A 17634-nucleotide genomic window follows, 5' to 3' on the forward strand; every position below is an offset into this window, starting at 1 on the left:
TAAGCATTGATGCATTAATCTGATGCACGAGATACATTAATCGTTAGGTAAGATACATTACATTTTATACATGATACACTAATCTGATGCGCTGATACATTGATCTGATGCGCGAGATACACTAATTTGATGCGTGAAAATGAGGGATTTTGAAGATTTGTAAAACTTATAGGGGATAATGGTAATAAGTAAACTAAATGGTAGAATTTCTGTAATTAATCCTATTATAAAGTCAGTTAAACAATGTTTTCACACAATTAATAATAGTTCCAATTCATTTAGCATAAAAAATTTCCTTCCACTTTTTAGAGTTTAGAAAATACTAAAGAATTAACTTTATTATGAAAGAAAAAGGTTAATATAGTCGTTTTGATATTTGTGGTCATTTTAGCCATATAATTGTGGTCATATAGCAGCTCTCTTTAAAATAAACCAATTTGCACACCAAGATCTTTTAATTAAAGGACAGGTACCAAGAATCTGTTCATTCCTCAATAGAGGAATAATACATCGGAGAATATTTAATTTGAAATCCTCATTAATTAGAGATTGTCAATGTAGGAAAGAAAATACTAAAGATAGGAAGACAGACGTGTAGTAGTGAGATTGCTTCATTCTTAATTAGAAGTCTTAAATTTGAATTCTTGGTTTGGAGAAAAATTTTGTTGGGAGCACTATCCCCAAAGGGGCCCTGCAGGGCACGATCCAGATTTAATCAGAGCTCTAATACAAGTTTCGAACACCTAGTAAGAAACGACAAAAAAAGAAGATATATAGAAATGAGGTGACTACATCAAGGAGCCTTAATACTCTCAATCTTATTCTTGGAAAAGGATCAATCTATTCCATTTTCCAAAGATCATATCTCTTCAACTGACCTCTCAGATAAGCGAAGTCTAAATCTATTTTAAGAATGTCACTCCTAAGGCAATTCACCTACCCCACCCCACCCTCTTGCACTTCAATAGGGACCCGACCTCGAACCTGAACCTGACCCTGACCATGACCAGAGACCAAACTGCTAAGTACCTTCAATTTTTCAAGGATACAGAACACATACAAACAGTGAATAAGAGTTTAAAACAAGTAGCTTTGCTTCCTCTATTGATTCTACTATTGACAAAAACTGCAAGAACTATGTAAATCTTCTATATATTATTGGCCAAAATATCATTATACTGAATGATCCATCCAAATATCTATTACATAATTTAAAGGTGTCATCCCTTATGCATCAATTTATCACTACAGCTATGACAATCCTGTCTTTCCTGATAAGATGAGATCTACAACAATATTTCATCACTGTCATGGATTTCAAATCATACAAACACTAACGAGATATTTTACACCATTCCCTGCCGTCTGCCTAGCCCAAATACGCAATTATTAAAAAGTACAATGCATAATGTGCGTTTAACTGAGATTGGAACCTTGCAGACCCCAAATCATCGCTGATGCGGCAGAATTCTCTGCTTCTTTTACACGCATCTTCTCCTCTCCCGTCACAAAAACCACGCCTTTAGCTACTGCAACATGCACTGAACATATAAACCTCCTATCATGAGAAGGGCCTACCTGTTTCTCTATTCTGCAAACATCGTAAAGCAAACAATGAGGAAACTCAATCACAGTTCAAACATGTTTACCAAGTAACAGTTAAGTGGTGTGTGCTGTTTAATAGCCAAACACTGGATGGATAATAGCCCAGCCGTCTCCCTACTCAACTTAAACACAAGAGTTGGTTCATTAGCTAGAATTCTAACTCATGACATGAGCCTATTACACATCCCCAGCTGTACTACCTTTACTGTTAAACAAAAGTCCTAGAGGCTCGTTAACGTACATCTAACATCCATTTATATCATACTTCATCCTTTATACTCTTGTATCCAGATTACTACCAACCTATTCTACACAATCATATCTCGAAGACTACTTTTACTATAACTATCAAAGTAGTTATTTTCAAATTTAGAAGTTATCATTCTTTCTAGAATGGACTGACTGCGACGAAAATGTTGCAACATAAACTGGAAGGAGGGAGTACAGTTTTGCACCTAATGATTCAGTTTGCAATGTATATAGTAACGACTTCATCTCAGTCAGAGAAAAAAAATTTAACCTGTAAGTTGGAGCGGGCCATTTCTTTCTTCCACATAGCTCATTCAGCATCTGCTTTGCTCCTCCAAACTCTGTGTTTGGTTCAACTTCAAGATCCAGCTTACTAGTATGTTTATAGGCCAACTTTGTGAGTGCAGCCTTTGCAGCGTGAAGTTTAGCATTTTCCTTGTTCTCAGAAGTAGCGGAGACAACAAATTGACCATCAACATAAACACTAGCTATGTCTTTCTCTTCTTTTCTCCAATGCTTTATATCAACATGTTTTCCTTCCTTCTGGCAAAGCTCATACAGCATGGTTACAGGCTGTGGTTGTTGTGCCAGCAAGTCCAGTGTGATAATAGGCTCGAGGAGGCCATTAATTATCTAACACAACATGAAACTAAACTAATCAGAACATCACTTCTCATCTGCAAGACAAGATTCCCGAATTTCTAGGTCGAAAAAAAACAAAATTGAATTGGTTTTTGCTAATAATGAAAAGCTGAAAAGACGGAAAAACATTCCTTTCATGTGAACTTACCATTTTCTTTTTCGATACATAACAACAACTTCAAATTCCAATTAGTAAATTTGAAACACATATCTCTATCACACACATAACTTAACAAACCTTTGCTTAGTTAGGTGACATGAACATATTTCATTGTAAACACATCTAAAATGACATTCTAAATATTTATTTTCACAAATATTAGTATTTCTAATTCAGCAAATTCGAAAATATGATCCAGTCAAAAGAGAGACAACTAACCTTCCAGAGAGCCTTCAGATCAAAGTGACAATCCACATATACAGCTGCCACCACTGACTCCACAATGTCAGCAAGTACCTTCGGCGCCTTCATTGCTCCACCATGTAGCTCCGCCTGCTCCTCCTGTTCTACTGCTATCACGAATTCCTTCACCTAATATCCAAATCCAAGTTTTAACTCCCTCAATTTCATTATTCCCCAAAACAATCATCCTAATCAATTCAACCCAAACTAATAATTTCGCAAAAATACTCAAACTGATCCTGCTACAACCAAATCCTAACAATAAAAAAGTTAAAAAACTAACCCAACATATCAATTTTAACTTCTGAATTTCGACGGGTAATAACTGAATTCTAAATTTAATATTCATACATATCTAATAAATCATCTGAATACAAATACACAATTTGAGCAAAAGTTGATATAATGTACCTTTTGATCGAGGCTAGTAGTATTGTGCCGAACAAATTTATAAAGAGAGTGCTTCACCGCAACTCTCGCAAGCTTTTCAGTGCTAACATTAGCGGAGCGGAGGAGAGAGAGTTGCCCAGGGTCAAGTTCAGGGTAAGTCAAATAAACAAAATTCGATATAGCTAAGCCAAGAGCAGCATCGCCGACGAACTCAAGGCGTTGATACGACGGAGAATCGGTGCAGGAAGAGTGCGTAAGAGCTTGTTCAAGAAGCTTCTCATTCTTAAATTTGTAATTCAAAATCTCCTCAACTGCCCTTATGGACGCCGCCATATCTGTGATGATATCGATTTCGTCATCGTCATCAGGTATTAATACGACGCTCTTATTGGTTGGATTTGTCAGCGTGACGCAAGATTCCGGTGACTGCATCATATTCCGGTAAGGTACTCTGTTTTGATGATGACTGTGCAGAAAAAGTGATTTGTCAGTACTTTGAATAAACTGCATAGTAAAAAGAGAGGGTTTTAGGGGGAAAGACTAACGTTTGATTGGATTGTAACTTGGAACTTGTTATTCTTTCTGACCCAATTTATAGGACATAGTTTAGATTTTGAGAATTAATTTTTTTAGAAAAATCTTTGACCATAATTTATTGTTATTTCTTTTTGTCCAAATTTATATTAAGTAAATTTGTAAAGTAATGTACATTCATTAAATAATATTTTAAGACATAAGTTAAATTGTATTTTTTATCATTGCCCTTTTATTAATGGAAAATGTCTAAATATAACATTCATTTATCTATTTTACTAAAACTATCCCACTTGCACCAGCTTTTTGACCTATTTATACCTTTGAAACTAATAATTTCATTTTTATTTCCTTTTTTAAAAATTATTTATTACACATTGGATGAAATAAAAGCTTTATTTCATTATTTTTTAGCAAAATAAATAAATAAGTGTAGGGATGGTAATGGGGTGGATGGAGCAGGTTTAAGCCTATGTGGGGCGGGGAATATGATTGCGGGTGCGGAGCGAGTTGAAATGCATGTGGGGCGAGGCAGGGCGGGTTAAGGTCTTTGCAGGTTTATGTGGGCTTGCCCCGCAACCGTCCCACTCCATTATCATCCCTAAATGGGTGGTATTTTTTTTACCTTTTCTTATAATTCAGGGATATTTTTGACCTTTTTCCATTTATTTATTTCCAATTTATTCTGAAAAATAGTACAAGTTATTGCCTAAAAATGTAAAACTTCATTAAAAGAAAGGGCAAATATGAAAACAAAAAGATTTTATCTTGAACTTTGAACAATTCAATTATTTTAAATAATGAAGAAAGGCTCAAATATTCACTTAATATGAAATAGAGGGAGTATTCTAGTACTCCCTCGGTCCCTCTGTTCCTATATATGTCATCCTTACTGAAAATGGATGTTCTTTAATACTCCATCCGTTCAATAATAGTTGTCCACTATACTATTTTGGGATGTCTAATAATAGTTGTCCACTTTATGAAATCAATGGATAATTTTATGCTTAGTTCCTAATTTACCTTAATCATTAATTATTGTTATTTCTTTATTACATTTTTCAAGACATTGTATTTATTATATTCAAAAAATGATATAGTAAAATTATCCTTATATTTATAGTTTCTTAAGAAGTGTGCAGAGTCAATAATGGACCACTTTTGTTGGACAGAGGGAGTACTTGTCATTTCATAAATTCAATGCATGATAACACTATTTTTCCTATTTTACCCTTGAGAGTTATTAGTCTTGAAGTATGAATTTCATCAACATAGAAAATCTAAATGATTAATATGTTCATTGGTCAATTTAATTAATCGAAATAAATTAATTTATGTTCATTTATTAAAAACTCGACTTCAAAAAAATACTAAATAATAATACAATGGTAAACTTACTTAGTTTCTTAAGTGGTGTTAAATCTAAAATAATCTCATATAAATATGAAAGGAAGGAGTATAACTTAGTTTAGTTTTCGAGAAATAAACAAGAAATAATCATTGACTGAAATTTATCTGAGAATTAAATAACAAAAAATATTTGACCTCAATTTATTGATATTCTCTTTTTGTCCCAATGTAGATGGTTAGTTCAGATTTTGAGAAGAAAATATCTTAAATGCAATTTATCAATATATTTTTCCTGTCTCAATTTATATGATTTAATTCAAAGAATTATGCAAGAAAAAAAATCTTTGACTACAATTTATTGATATACTCTTTATGTCTCAATCTGAATGACTTAGTTCAGATTTTGAAATTTAAACAAAAAAAAATCTTTGATCGTAAATTTTTAACATACTCTTTCTTTCCCAATTTATATGACTTAGTTCAGAGTTCAAGAATTAAACAAGAAAATATCTTTGACCACAATTTATTGATATGCATTTTAAATTATTAATTTTTATTACTTAGAACCTTTTTTGTTATTTCCAAATGTGTAAATCATTGTTTTAAAAACTTAAAAGATTGTATATTCAATGCACAATCAAAAGAAAGAAGTTTGACTATTGAAATTTGAATTATATCATATCAATTGAGACAGAGAAAATAGTATGTATCTGATAAGTTTGCTCTCGTATAATATTATTATTTTAAATTTATATATCAAAGCAATTTATTGAACAAATCTTAAATCATTGTATTCCAAAATTCGATTTTCAAGAGTTACTTTTTGAATTATAATATTTTTTCATACATTTTCTGAATATTTTGAATTATTAATATTGTGGCTTAAAGCACTTTTGCATAGTTTTTAGATATGTAAATTTTATTTCAAAAAAATTTAAAGATTTTATGTTCAAATTCATGATCAAATTATAAACTTTAAGTTTAGAAAATCAAAGATTCAATATAAATTTGATAGAGGGAATAATTAATAAAACCAATTGGATGATATTTCCATTTTCAAAGTAATTTTTAAGTACTATTAAAATATTTTCTTTCATTATTTGATATTTTCATAGAAATGTTGACTGAACTTTTTGTCATTCAATAGAATGCTCTATAATAAATAAAAATGTCATTTGCTATTTTTCTCAAATAATCTTTATTTAATTCTAAATCAATTAGACGTTTTACCAACATATATAGTTATTTTGTTTCACCATCAAGAGTAAATGTGTGTTATAAAAGAGGTTTCAAGGTCTAGACAAGGTGTTAAAAGAAAATAATCATGGGTTAAATAAGTTTTATTATTAAAAATGATTTTAATTAAATATGTGCTTATATTTTCTAAGCCAAAAGGCAATACTTGAGTGAGTTTAGTTGGATATCCCATAAGTTGAGTGTTTTTATTATCTTAAAAATAATAAAAGTGACTTTAATAGGATATTTTCATAAGTTAAATGATCATGTAAAAAAATAACTAGTAAAAAAAGTTGATGATCTTATAAGTTTCTGCTGTAAGAAGAAAAATAATGAAACGCTAACTTGATTACTTGTACTAAATGTTGAAAATATTTTTTACTTGTAGAATAAAGAATGTGTTAAAGCATATACATTGTATTAGTAATTTTATTTAAAGAACTTGAATGTAGAAAAATAATGAAAGGCTAGTTTCATTATATGTTTAAATATATTTTTTACATTTAATTTAACTTGTTATGTTAGCTTTTAATGATGTATATAAATTAACCTTCTTTCATATTAGTCGCAACAAAGGTATGATGAACAGTATGAAAAGAAGCTGTCATTTTAACAAAACAATATAAGTGCAGAAAGCAGAATAACATTCAGTTAAAAGAAAAGAAAAAACAATTCTAAATGGGAGCTTAAAAATAAGGGAAAATATAGAATTTAAAAGGGAAAAAGGACAACTATATCCCCGAATTATCGTAAATGGTATGCAGATACCCTCCGTCATACTTTTGGGACATTGGTGTCCCTACCGTCCAAAATGTAGAACATATATACCCTTTACACTAACATACATACAAGTGTCATAATCTTATCCACGGATCCGATATTTAATATCGACGAATAAGATTGCGCTACGTGTCCTTGTTTAGTCTTCCGTTAGAGTGAAGGATATATATGCTCTAATTTTTTTACGGCAAGGGCACCAATGTCCCAAAAGTATGACATAGGGTATCTGTATACCATTTACAATAGTTTGAGGGTATATTTGTCCTTTTTCCCAATTTAAAAACATTAGTCATTTCACAAAGCAATTCAAAGTGAGAATTATACGAACTTACCTTGAAGAGAATAAAACTCAAATGTTGAGCAGACTAGTAAGCCAATGAGCCGTAAAAAGAGAAGATTGGTTCTCTTTTAAACACATTAGAATGTTTTCTGCAATCAAAATAAAGAGACCTGATTTTCATAATAGATGAAACTAAGAGATCTACGACTAATTTTTCTTCAACAAACCTAGAAATTGACGAATGCTTGATGATTTTGATCTTATCTGTTTGTTAATTTTCCTCTTGCTAATTTTCTTCCAACAAACTGACACTCATTATTTTTAACTGAGATATACCTACGGCTAATTAGATTTAGGTTAAATGTATAGTAGAATTGAGAAAAATCAAGCATCTCCTGAATTCACTAACCACATGGTGAAAGAAATCCCAAAAACTTTGATAACATCGAAGTGTATTTCTTACAGAGGAGTGGGGTGGGGCATTCGGAGAGACAAGTGTAGTTGAAAAAATAAAAAAAGAAACTATTAATACATATATGCACCCTTGCTTTTATTATTAACAATCATATAGTAACTTTTTTAACATTCATATATTATTTCATCGCTAATATTAAACAGAAAATTAACGTTTAATGATGAAACTTCTTTTATCATTATATATACACTTTTAACTATCAGATTCATATTCCTTCGTTAAGAATTGATTGTAAAAAGTGAAAATTTTGTAGCATACACAAATCCCAAGAACTCATAATGTCTATTAATCCTAAAAGTTGTCTTAGGTATGTCTTCTGATTTAATCTTTAACTTGTGATATGTGAACCTTTAATCAATCTTAGAGAACATTGAAGCACCCCACAACTGGCTAAACAGATCATCGATGTGAGATAAGGGATACTTGTTTCGAATAGTGATCTTGTTCAACTGCATGTAGTCTATGCACATTCTCATACTATCATCCTTTTTTCTTTACAAACAACACTAAAGCACCCCCAAGGCGATGCACTAGAATGAACAAATTCTTATTCAAAAGCTCTTGAAGCTGAGCCTTGAGTTGTCTCAACTCACTGACTCCAAATCTATGAAAAATCCACGTCTTTATCCGGAGGCATACCCGAAAAATCCTTAGAAAACACATCTGGAAAATTTGAAACTATGAGAATTGACTCTATGGAAAGGAACTCTCCACTAACATTCCGGAGATGAACTAATTAGGTTAGAAAACCCGTCCCTACTAGCCTTCTTGCACAAATATAGGATATAACCTTTACTCGCTTAGGACTATACACACCTACCCCCTTTAGTTTATCTTTACCCAAAATCTCTAGATTTACTGTCTTAGAATTACAGTTCAAAACACCATGACAAGGAGACAACCAAGTCATACCCAAAGTCTCATTGAAATCCAACATATCCAGAATGACAAAATCTATCAAAGTCTGTAGACCTATAAACATCACATAACAAGAATAGTATACATGAATTAATACAACACACTTCCTAACTGTGGAAGCAACACAATAGGGGCATCAATTAGATCACAAGTCAAGTTGAGTACTAAGGCAAAACTAACAGATACATAGGAATAAGTGGAACGCGGATCAAACAAAACAGAAGTTATTTGATCACAGACAAAGATAGTACATGTTATTACGTTGTTCGATGTATCGACGTCTTATCTGCATGGAAATACATAATACTGAGTTTCATCATCATTCTGGGCCAAGGATAGACCCGCCTACAACATATCGGGTGCTCGAGCACCCATTAATCCCGACGTAAACTCATTATTTATGTAGAAACTTTTATAAGATTGATGTATTAAAGCATTAGCACCAATGATTGAAAAGCTTGATAAGTGCTTTGGTTAGTCATTTGACTTAAAGACCTTCTTTTTTAGATGTGTGCGGGTTCGAAACTCACTAATTGCAAATATAGCTAAGTTGTCTTTTTTGCTCTGTAGTTAAGTGCTTCCTTCTTTTCTCCAATACAAATTCTTAATTCCTTCTCCTCCACTTATGCTTTATTTATTTACTTTATGTTTTGTTTATTATTTTCTTTTATATTTATGTAATTTCTTCTGATTAAAAATCACTCATTCTTTAGTTTTTTTCTTAAGAAATTTTGGCCGATTAAGAAATTCCTTAAAATAATTCATTTTTTCTTAGAAATAAAGATTTTTAAGTATAGAATTTAGATAGTTGTGCACTTATGCGGTCATACTATGTAATTTATGGTAAAATTATGTTAAAAGAAGCGAGCACCCACAAACTTAAAATTCTGGATTTGCCACTATTCTGAAAAACCCCTCTACTTAGATGCGCTACTCCTCTTCCAAAATTATCATTTCATCTACCCCACGTCCTCCTTTATTATCGCCTCATCTACCCTGTGAACCTTCTCTGCCATTATCAACTAAACCTACATGAACTATAGCTCTAGCCTGTGATTGTACTGTTTACCTATCGGGGGATAATGACATTCCCTCGTAAAGTGACCCACCTAACCATAAATGAGGCATGCTCGATCAAGCGAAGACCTGATTGATAAGGAATATGAGGATTTTGGCCACCCTGAGCCGTAGATTGTTTAAAATATCCAAATGTAGAAGTGGGAAAATTTAGTGAATTGGACGGGCTGAATACGCCCGTTGACCAGAACCCTTGGACTACGAACCAGTGTAGTTATCGACATTCTTGGCCTCTTAGCCAATGCCTTGGAATGTCTTACTTGTTGAACTCCTTCAATTTTCTGGCATAGTCTAGTACCTCATTGAAGCTCCTCCCAGCTGAAGTCATGTGCACCGATAACATATGCAAGTTAGTGTTTAATCCTTTCACATAGAGGCAGCTCCTCTCCTCCTAATTGCTTGCCAACTGAGTAGCATAACAGGATAAATCATGGAATTTGGTCTCATAGGCTACAACTGACATACTCCCATGCTCAAGGGTAAAAATTGCATCCTTCTTTTAATCTTTTAGAGTACAAGGCATATACTTATCTAGAGATAATGTATGAAACTAAGTCCAAGTCAACGAAGGCAGAACCGATGAACGACACTCCACATAAAATCTCCACCATTGTTTGGCTTCACTCTGTGACAAGAAGGTTACAAACCCTATCCTATAATGATGAACAATACCCAATTTGTTCAGCGTCTCATAACAATTCAGAATGAACTCATACGTATCCCCACTTTCTGAGCTATGGAATACTAGAGGCTCTTGTTTCAAGAACTTGATCAAAAGCTCATACTCAGTATTAATCATAACGGGACCAAATACTGTATGAAAGAAGACTTTTTTTATCTGAAGCTTCATACATTCTGGGGCATAGTAGCGACACATTGAGTACTTGAGAGTTGAGACCTAAGTATTTGGTGCAACATGAGTGACTCCAGTACCTGCCAAACCACTCAGGAAGGCTAACACATGTTCAATAGCCTAAGAAGTCATAGGGGGAAGACATTTACTCCCAAACTATGCCTCCACTTTTGATTTAGAGTCCTCCTCAATCTCCAATTCAACCTCTTCCTCAATGTGATCCTGGTGTGGAGGAGGGATTGATGTCCTTGGCCCAGCTGCTTCCAGTTGCACCCCTAGTGGGTATGGTTCTCTCTCTGCTCCTGCCCCTCTCTATTATTTTTCCTGTGCCTCTCTCTCTCTCCCTCTACCTCGGCCTCAAACTACTGATTCTGTCGTCAGAACTGAAACTTTGACCCTGTTGCGTCTAGTATCTATCATCTGCAAACAAAAAGAATGAATAAAGTTAGACACCAATTTGGATCGCCAGATACTAATTATAATAACTATAACACAAAAGAAGAAAGAAATGATAAGATTTTCCTAAAGTCATGTAGCCTCCTGAAGAAAATTAGAGACGTCTCCATACTGTTTCATAAGACTCTACTAGACCTGCTTTGGTACGACGAGATCAATGAATCTATGGTTTTGATACCAACTCAGTCACGATTCAAACCTTCATGAGTACCACTCACACTAATCCTCCGGTGGGATAACCACTTACTAACCCAAACTTCACCCATCAAACTATTTTAAGAAACAAGTGATTATATTAAATATTAAGGAATTAGTTTTAAATAATTAAAAGATCGAGTTCCCATAAACTTGTCCAGTCAATAAACAATTGTGGGTATAACCCCCATTGAATCTGAAAGTCATTGTACCAAAACATCTTACAAGTCTAGAATAGGGATGTGACCCGCAAATAAGAGAAGAAACATAAGTTTAGAATGTCCGAGTTTGGAAAAAATAGACTAATAAAATAGAGGAATCCATAATATCTTAGAAGAAATGGCTCACCCTTGGATTCAGATACTTGAGGTGTCCCAATTGAGGTTGCGAAGAAGTCGCATGAATATAACTTGTACTCCAATAAAGAAAAAGCAAATGCAGTATCAGTACACAACCACAGTGCACTAGTAGGATCATCGGTTAGTTCCAGTATACGAATTATGAACAGGCAACCACAACTTAGTAAGCAGATAATAGACAATTACCAATATAAGTACAATATAGCTTGAACTCACGGTCATTACCCTCAATTGATATGCATAACAATATCATTCATCATAACACAACAAGTCAATCTATTATATGATGGAACCTACACATACAATCTATTATTGTACCAGTGTGGTACCCATTTCCAAGTTAGTGTACCAACATGGTACCCATTCTCAATGTACCGTTATGGTACCCGTTCCAGATGTGAGTATACCAGTGTGGTACATGTTTCATATGTTAGTGTACTGGTACTGGTGTGGTGCCGATCCTAATCATCACACACAACTCAATCACTACCACAATGAAACACAATCACATATGTATATTCATGCTTCTGGCCTACGGACCCGACCTACGGTCGGTAGACGGGGTCTCGTGAGTCAGTCTGTGCCAGGTTTTCAGATAGTTCAGTTCTTTCAAACCCTTTTTTCCAACAAATACCAACAAAGTAGGCCTACACATGTATTTCAACAAGAAATATGGTAGTTAATCATCCTAAGGATTCTAATTTTACAGAATTTCATAATTTATCACATCCATACCCATGAACCCTAAGTCAAAACTTCCAATTCGGCCTATTAACTTGAATTATTCAGTTTTAAGTAATTACACACTCACATACCGTCATACCAAGGGTGTTTCTAGCATACAATTTGACATTCAAACATGACATTTACAACCCAAGGTCAAGTACCAACTTCGTGAATTCATTATACAAACGATGAACAATGAATTCAAAGTAAGGGGAGTCGTTTACCTTTCAAGTAATCGAAGTGGGTGAGTGTGATGCAATAAAATTCTAAACCTTCTTTGCAAGCCTTTGACACCGAACCCGGACTGTGAAATCGTTGTGGAATGAGATGGGTGATTTGGGAGAGAAAATGATGATTTGGGATTTTAGGGAAGTGAATAAGGAATGATATGGTAATTATAGGAGTGATTAGGGGGGTTTAGAGGGTTGAAAAATGGTTGGGGGAATTTAGATTGACATGGGAAGTGTTTTGAATTTGAATGGTTTTATTTAAACGGGGTCAGGGTCGGGTCGGCAGAACCCTAGTTTTGGACCCACGAGACCCGGTCTACGGTCCGTGGGTCGAACTACGGACCGCAAGTCAGGTTCGTAGGTCACTATGAAACTTAGAACAATTAGGAAACTTACCTGGAGTCTACGGACGCCATTCATGGTTCGTGGATGGACCCACTGACCGTCGATGGGGTCCGTAGACCTCTGCACAACCTTTTTCTGTATATTTAGCTTTTCATCCCTGCACACATAGCAACCATTAGGACTTTTTTTTTACATTTTCTTGAAACTTTTTAGACACGGACCTTATGCTATATCTTGCCAACACTAATACAAAAATAATACACCTATCCAAAGAGTTACAGAACCGCTTCCCCCCGAATGATCAGTGCGGCAGTTAGGCATCCTTAGACGAAAGAGTGGTCTTTCAGGATTGGTCATTGTGTGTCACCACCTCCCACCTATCCTGAAATTAGAATAAAAGAAGAAAACTCTTAAATCGAAGAGAAAAACCTATAGTTGGATAGAATGTATATCTTGGGTTGCCTCCCAAGCAACGCTTGATTTAACGTCCCGACACGACGCAAGCCCTTTGATTACTCAGACTTCATCAAGATAATAGGCCTCAATCACTTCTTGCACACTCTCCAATTTTCCCATGTAGACTTTGATCTTTTGCCCGTTCACTTTGAACCTTGTTCCCTTCTTGTTCTTGAGCTCGACCGCTCCATATGGAAACACTTGAGCGACTTTGAATGGCCCGGTCCACTTGGACTTGAGCTTGCCAGGAAACAAGCGCAACCTTGATTTAAATAGAAGCACCAGATCACCCACAACAAATTCACGCTTTTCAATCTTTTGATCATGATACTTCTTCATCTTCTCCTTGTACAAGGTGAACTTTCATTAGCTTTTAGGCGAAACTCATCAAGATCATTCATGCCATTCACTCTTTGACTCGATGCAACCCCTCAATCCAAATTTAACTTATTTAGTGCCCACATAGTCTTATGTTCTAGCTATAGTGGCAAATGGAATGACTTTCCGTATACAAGTTGGAATGGGGACATACCTATGAGGGTCTTGAATGCGGTGCGATAGGCCCATAGAGCATCATCAAGCCTCCTTGACCAATCAGTTCAATTGGCATTCACAATCTTTGCAAGGATTTGCTTTATCTCTTTGTTTGACACTTCAACTTGCCCACTAGACTACGGATGGTAAGGAGTGGCTACATTGTGACAGACTCCATATTTATCAAGCAACGCCTTGAACAACTTATTGCAAAAGTGGGAACCTCCATCGCTGATAATCGCCCTAGGTGTACCAAATCTGGAGAAGATACTATTTTTCAAGAATGCGGTGACACTTTTCCCTTCATTGTTTGAAAGCGCAATTCCTTCCACCCATTTCAACACATAATCAACCGCAATAAGAATATACTTCATCCAATGTGAACTCACAAATGGACCCATAAAGTCAAGGCCCCATACATCAAAAAACTCAATCACCAATATTGGATTCATAAGTATCTCTTGCCTCTTTGAAATTCCTCCTTCCCTTTGGCAACGATCACAAGACTTGGCGAAATCATGAGTATCTTGGTGGATGGTAAGCCAGTAATACCCACACTGCATGATTTTATGAGCAGTCTGAATACCACTATGATGCCCACCAACAAGCAATGAATGACATGCGTCTAGTATACTCATCATCTCAACATTGGGCACACAACGACGAATAATCCCATCAGCACAAATACGGAACAAGTAAGGCTCATCCCAAAAGAACTTTTTCACATCATGCATACATTTTTTCCTTTGGTGAAACGACAAATCCGTTGGAACCAGATCACTTGCAAAGTAGTTAACAAAGTCTGCGAACCAAGGAGTAAGATCAACAGATGCTGCCAATATTGTTCGTCTGGAAAGGCATCATTAATTTCAGCCCCATATTCGAGCTTGAGCACAGCTTCCTCCTCTAATCTCAACAAATGATCGACAACTTAATTTTCTGTCCCCTTTCTATCTTTCACTTCAACCTCTGTTTTGCATCCTTTTTAGCCATCAGATATCTCAATGCAGAATGGTCAGTATGCGCTATGACCTTAGTACCAAGCAAGTAGGATCAAAATTTCTCGAATGCGAAAACCACAGCAAGAAGCTCATGTTCAGTCACTGTACAGTTCTTTTGAGCCACATTCAGAGCTTTGCTAGCATAGTAAATCGGATGAAGAATCTTCTCTCACCTCAGTCCCAATACCACACCAAGTGCCACTACATTTGCATCACACATCACTTCAAACGGTTGTCCCTAATCCGGTGAAATAATGATAGGCGCGGAAACTAGCTTTGCTTTCAACTCTTCAAATGCTCTCAGACAAGCATCATCATAATCAAACTCACTCTTTTTCAAGAAATTTGCACAATATGTGTGCAGTTTTGGAGAAATCCTTGATAAACATCCTATAAAAACATGCATGCCCGAGAAAACTTCTAACACCTTTAACAGAGATAGGTGGTGGAAACTTTTCTATTACCTCGACTTTAGCTCTGTCAACCTCAATACCCTTCTCAGAAATCCGATGACCCAAAATGATCCCCTCTTTTACCATGAAGTGGTATTTTTCCCAATTGAGCACAAGATTGTACTTTTCACACCGTTTTAGTACCTCGACCAAATGCATCAGGCAACCATCAAACGAATCACCTACCATAGAGAAATCATCCATAAATACCTCAATAGTGTCCTCCACCATATTTAAAAATATTGACATCATGCAACGCTGGAAGGTTGCTGGAGTATTACATAACCCAAATGACATCCGTTTGAAGGCGAAAGTCCCATAAGGGCAAGTGAATGTGGTCTTCTCTTGGTCTTCCGGAGCAAAGGAGATCTGATTGTAGCCCGAATAACCACCAAGAAAGCAATGCCAACCCTTACCAACAAGACGGTCCAGCATCTGATCCATGAACGGTATAAGAAAGTGATCATTTTCTGTCCAAGCATTCAATTTTTAGTAGTCCATGCATACTCTTCATCCAGTCACTTGCCGCATCAGAATAAGCTCATTTTTTGCATTACAAACCACAGTATTCCCACCTTTCTTGGGTACACAATGAACATGACAGACCCAACTACTATCTGCAATGGGGTATATGACTCTAGCATCCAACCACTAGATGATATCCTTTTTCACTACCTCTTGCATAAGTGGATTTAGTCTCCTTTGGTGCTAGATACTAGGCTTGTGGTCCGTCATGAGTTGGATTTTATGAGAACAAATGCCAGGAGGAATCCCAATGATATTCGCAATAGTCCATTCGATAGCCCGCTTGAACCTTTTCAATACATAAACCAATGCCTTAACTTGTACCGCACTCTAATCGACCACAATGATAACGGGTAAAGTACCATCTCTCCCAAAGAATACATACCTCAAATATGCTGGTAGAGCCTTAAGCTCCAATTTTGGAGCTTCTTCCACATATTGTTTTGTGGATGGGGAGTCGCAATTCTTCATATCTAACTCCAATTTCTTTGGTTTGGAACGAAATTCGAACCTATCAAGTGCGGCAACTAATTCATCGTTGTCTTCAATACCATCACCCTCAAAATTCATCATTACCACTGCCAGTGCATCAACACCCAACCTCTCTTCAATAGACACATCAGAACCTCGCTCCACAATATGATTCACCACTGATATTGATTTGAGATCGCTTTCCTGCTTCATAGACCTACAGATATTGAAAGTTACCTCTTCATTGTTTAATCGGAACTTCATCTGCCCTCTATCCATATCGACTAAGGCGTGCCCAGTAGCAAAGAATGGTCTCCCTAGGATAATAGGAACCTCAGAATCAACCTCACAATCAAGTATCACAAAATCGGCCAGAAAAATGAACGACTCCACTTTCACGAGGACATCTTGGAGAACACCAATGGGCTTTTTCACAGTTCTATCGACCATGAGTAGTCGCATTGCAGTCGGTTTTGTAGCCCCTTAACCCAACTTCTTGTAGATAGATAATGGCATCAAATTAATACTAGCACCCAAACCACGCAACGCCTTCGCAAAATGCAATAACCCAATGGTACAAGGAATAGTGAAAGAACCAGGATCCTCTTTTTTCTGCACAAGTGACCTAGTAGCAATAGCACTGCAATGTTGCAACCTCTCATCATTCTCAAAGCTAACGACCCTCTTTTTGGTCAACAAATCCTTTATAAACTTTGCATACCCAAGAATTTGCTCCAAAGCCTCTATCGACGTAACATTGATGGAAATCTATTTCAACATAGTAATGAACCTGTGGTATTTTCCTTCTTCAGTCTTCTTTACCAACCTCTGTGGGAATGGAGGTGGAGGTCTAGGCATGTGAATAACTTTTTGGGTTATCTCTACTTCTTTCTCTGTAGCATTCTTGGACTCTTCAGTAACCTTAATCTTATCTTCATCTCTTTCTACCATATTTTCAACCTCAGGCGGCATAGGGGGATCAATGGTCTGTTTATCTCCTCGAGTCGTGATTGTCATACAATGACCATTATTCTTCAGATTCTAGATGGTATCGCTAGGAAATGTGCCAGGCTGATGTGGGTTCACAGTAGT

At 35.7% G+C, this 17634-nt stretch overlaps 1 protein-coding gene across 1 annotated transcript; it reads right to left on the bottom strand.

Annotated features, from left to right (window-relative positions):
* Positions 1 to 1172: 1172 nt before the first annotated feature.
* LOC125863136 (ribonuclease 3-like protein 2) lies at positions 1173 to 3827 on the bottom strand. The gene is made up of 4 exons (XM_049543287.1): positions 3311 to 3827; positions 2876 to 3028; positions 2126 to 2487; positions 1173 to 1591 (listed from the first exon to the last, which is right to left on the bottom strand). Exons 1-4 carry the CDS (start codon positions 3797 to 3799, stop codon positions 1417 to 1419), a joined length of 1179 nt encoding a protein of 392 aa, XP_049399244.1. The 5' UTR covers positions 3800 to 3827; the 3' UTR covers positions 1173 to 1416.
* Positions 3828 to 17634: the final 13807 nt, after the last annotated feature.

The sequence above is a fragment of the Solanum stenotomum genome, chromosome 4 (genome assembly GCF_019186545.1).
Source record: "Solanum stenotomum isolate F172 chromosome 4, ASM1918654v1, whole genome shotgun sequence".
Taxonomy (NCBI): Eukaryota; Viridiplantae; Streptophyta; class Magnoliopsida; order Solanales; family Solanaceae; genus Solanum; species Solanum stenotomum.

What these genes read in the sequence shown, in the direction of transcription:
- LOC125863136 (XM_049543287.1), bottom strand. Translation starts at nt 3,799, where the DNA reads ATGCAGTTTATTCAAAGTACTGACAAATCACTTTTTCTGCACAGTCAT. An exon ending in ATCTGAAGGCTCTCTGGAAG is followed by an intron (nt 2,488 to 2,875) that starts GTTAGTTGTCTC and finishes ATGTTGTGTTAG; the next exon opens with ATAATTAATGGCCTCCTCGA. An exon ending in TGGCCCGCTCCAACTTACAG is followed by an intron (nt 1,592 to 2,125) that starts GTTAAATTTTTT and finishes CGATGTTTGCAG; the next exon opens with AATAGAGAAACAGGTAGGCC.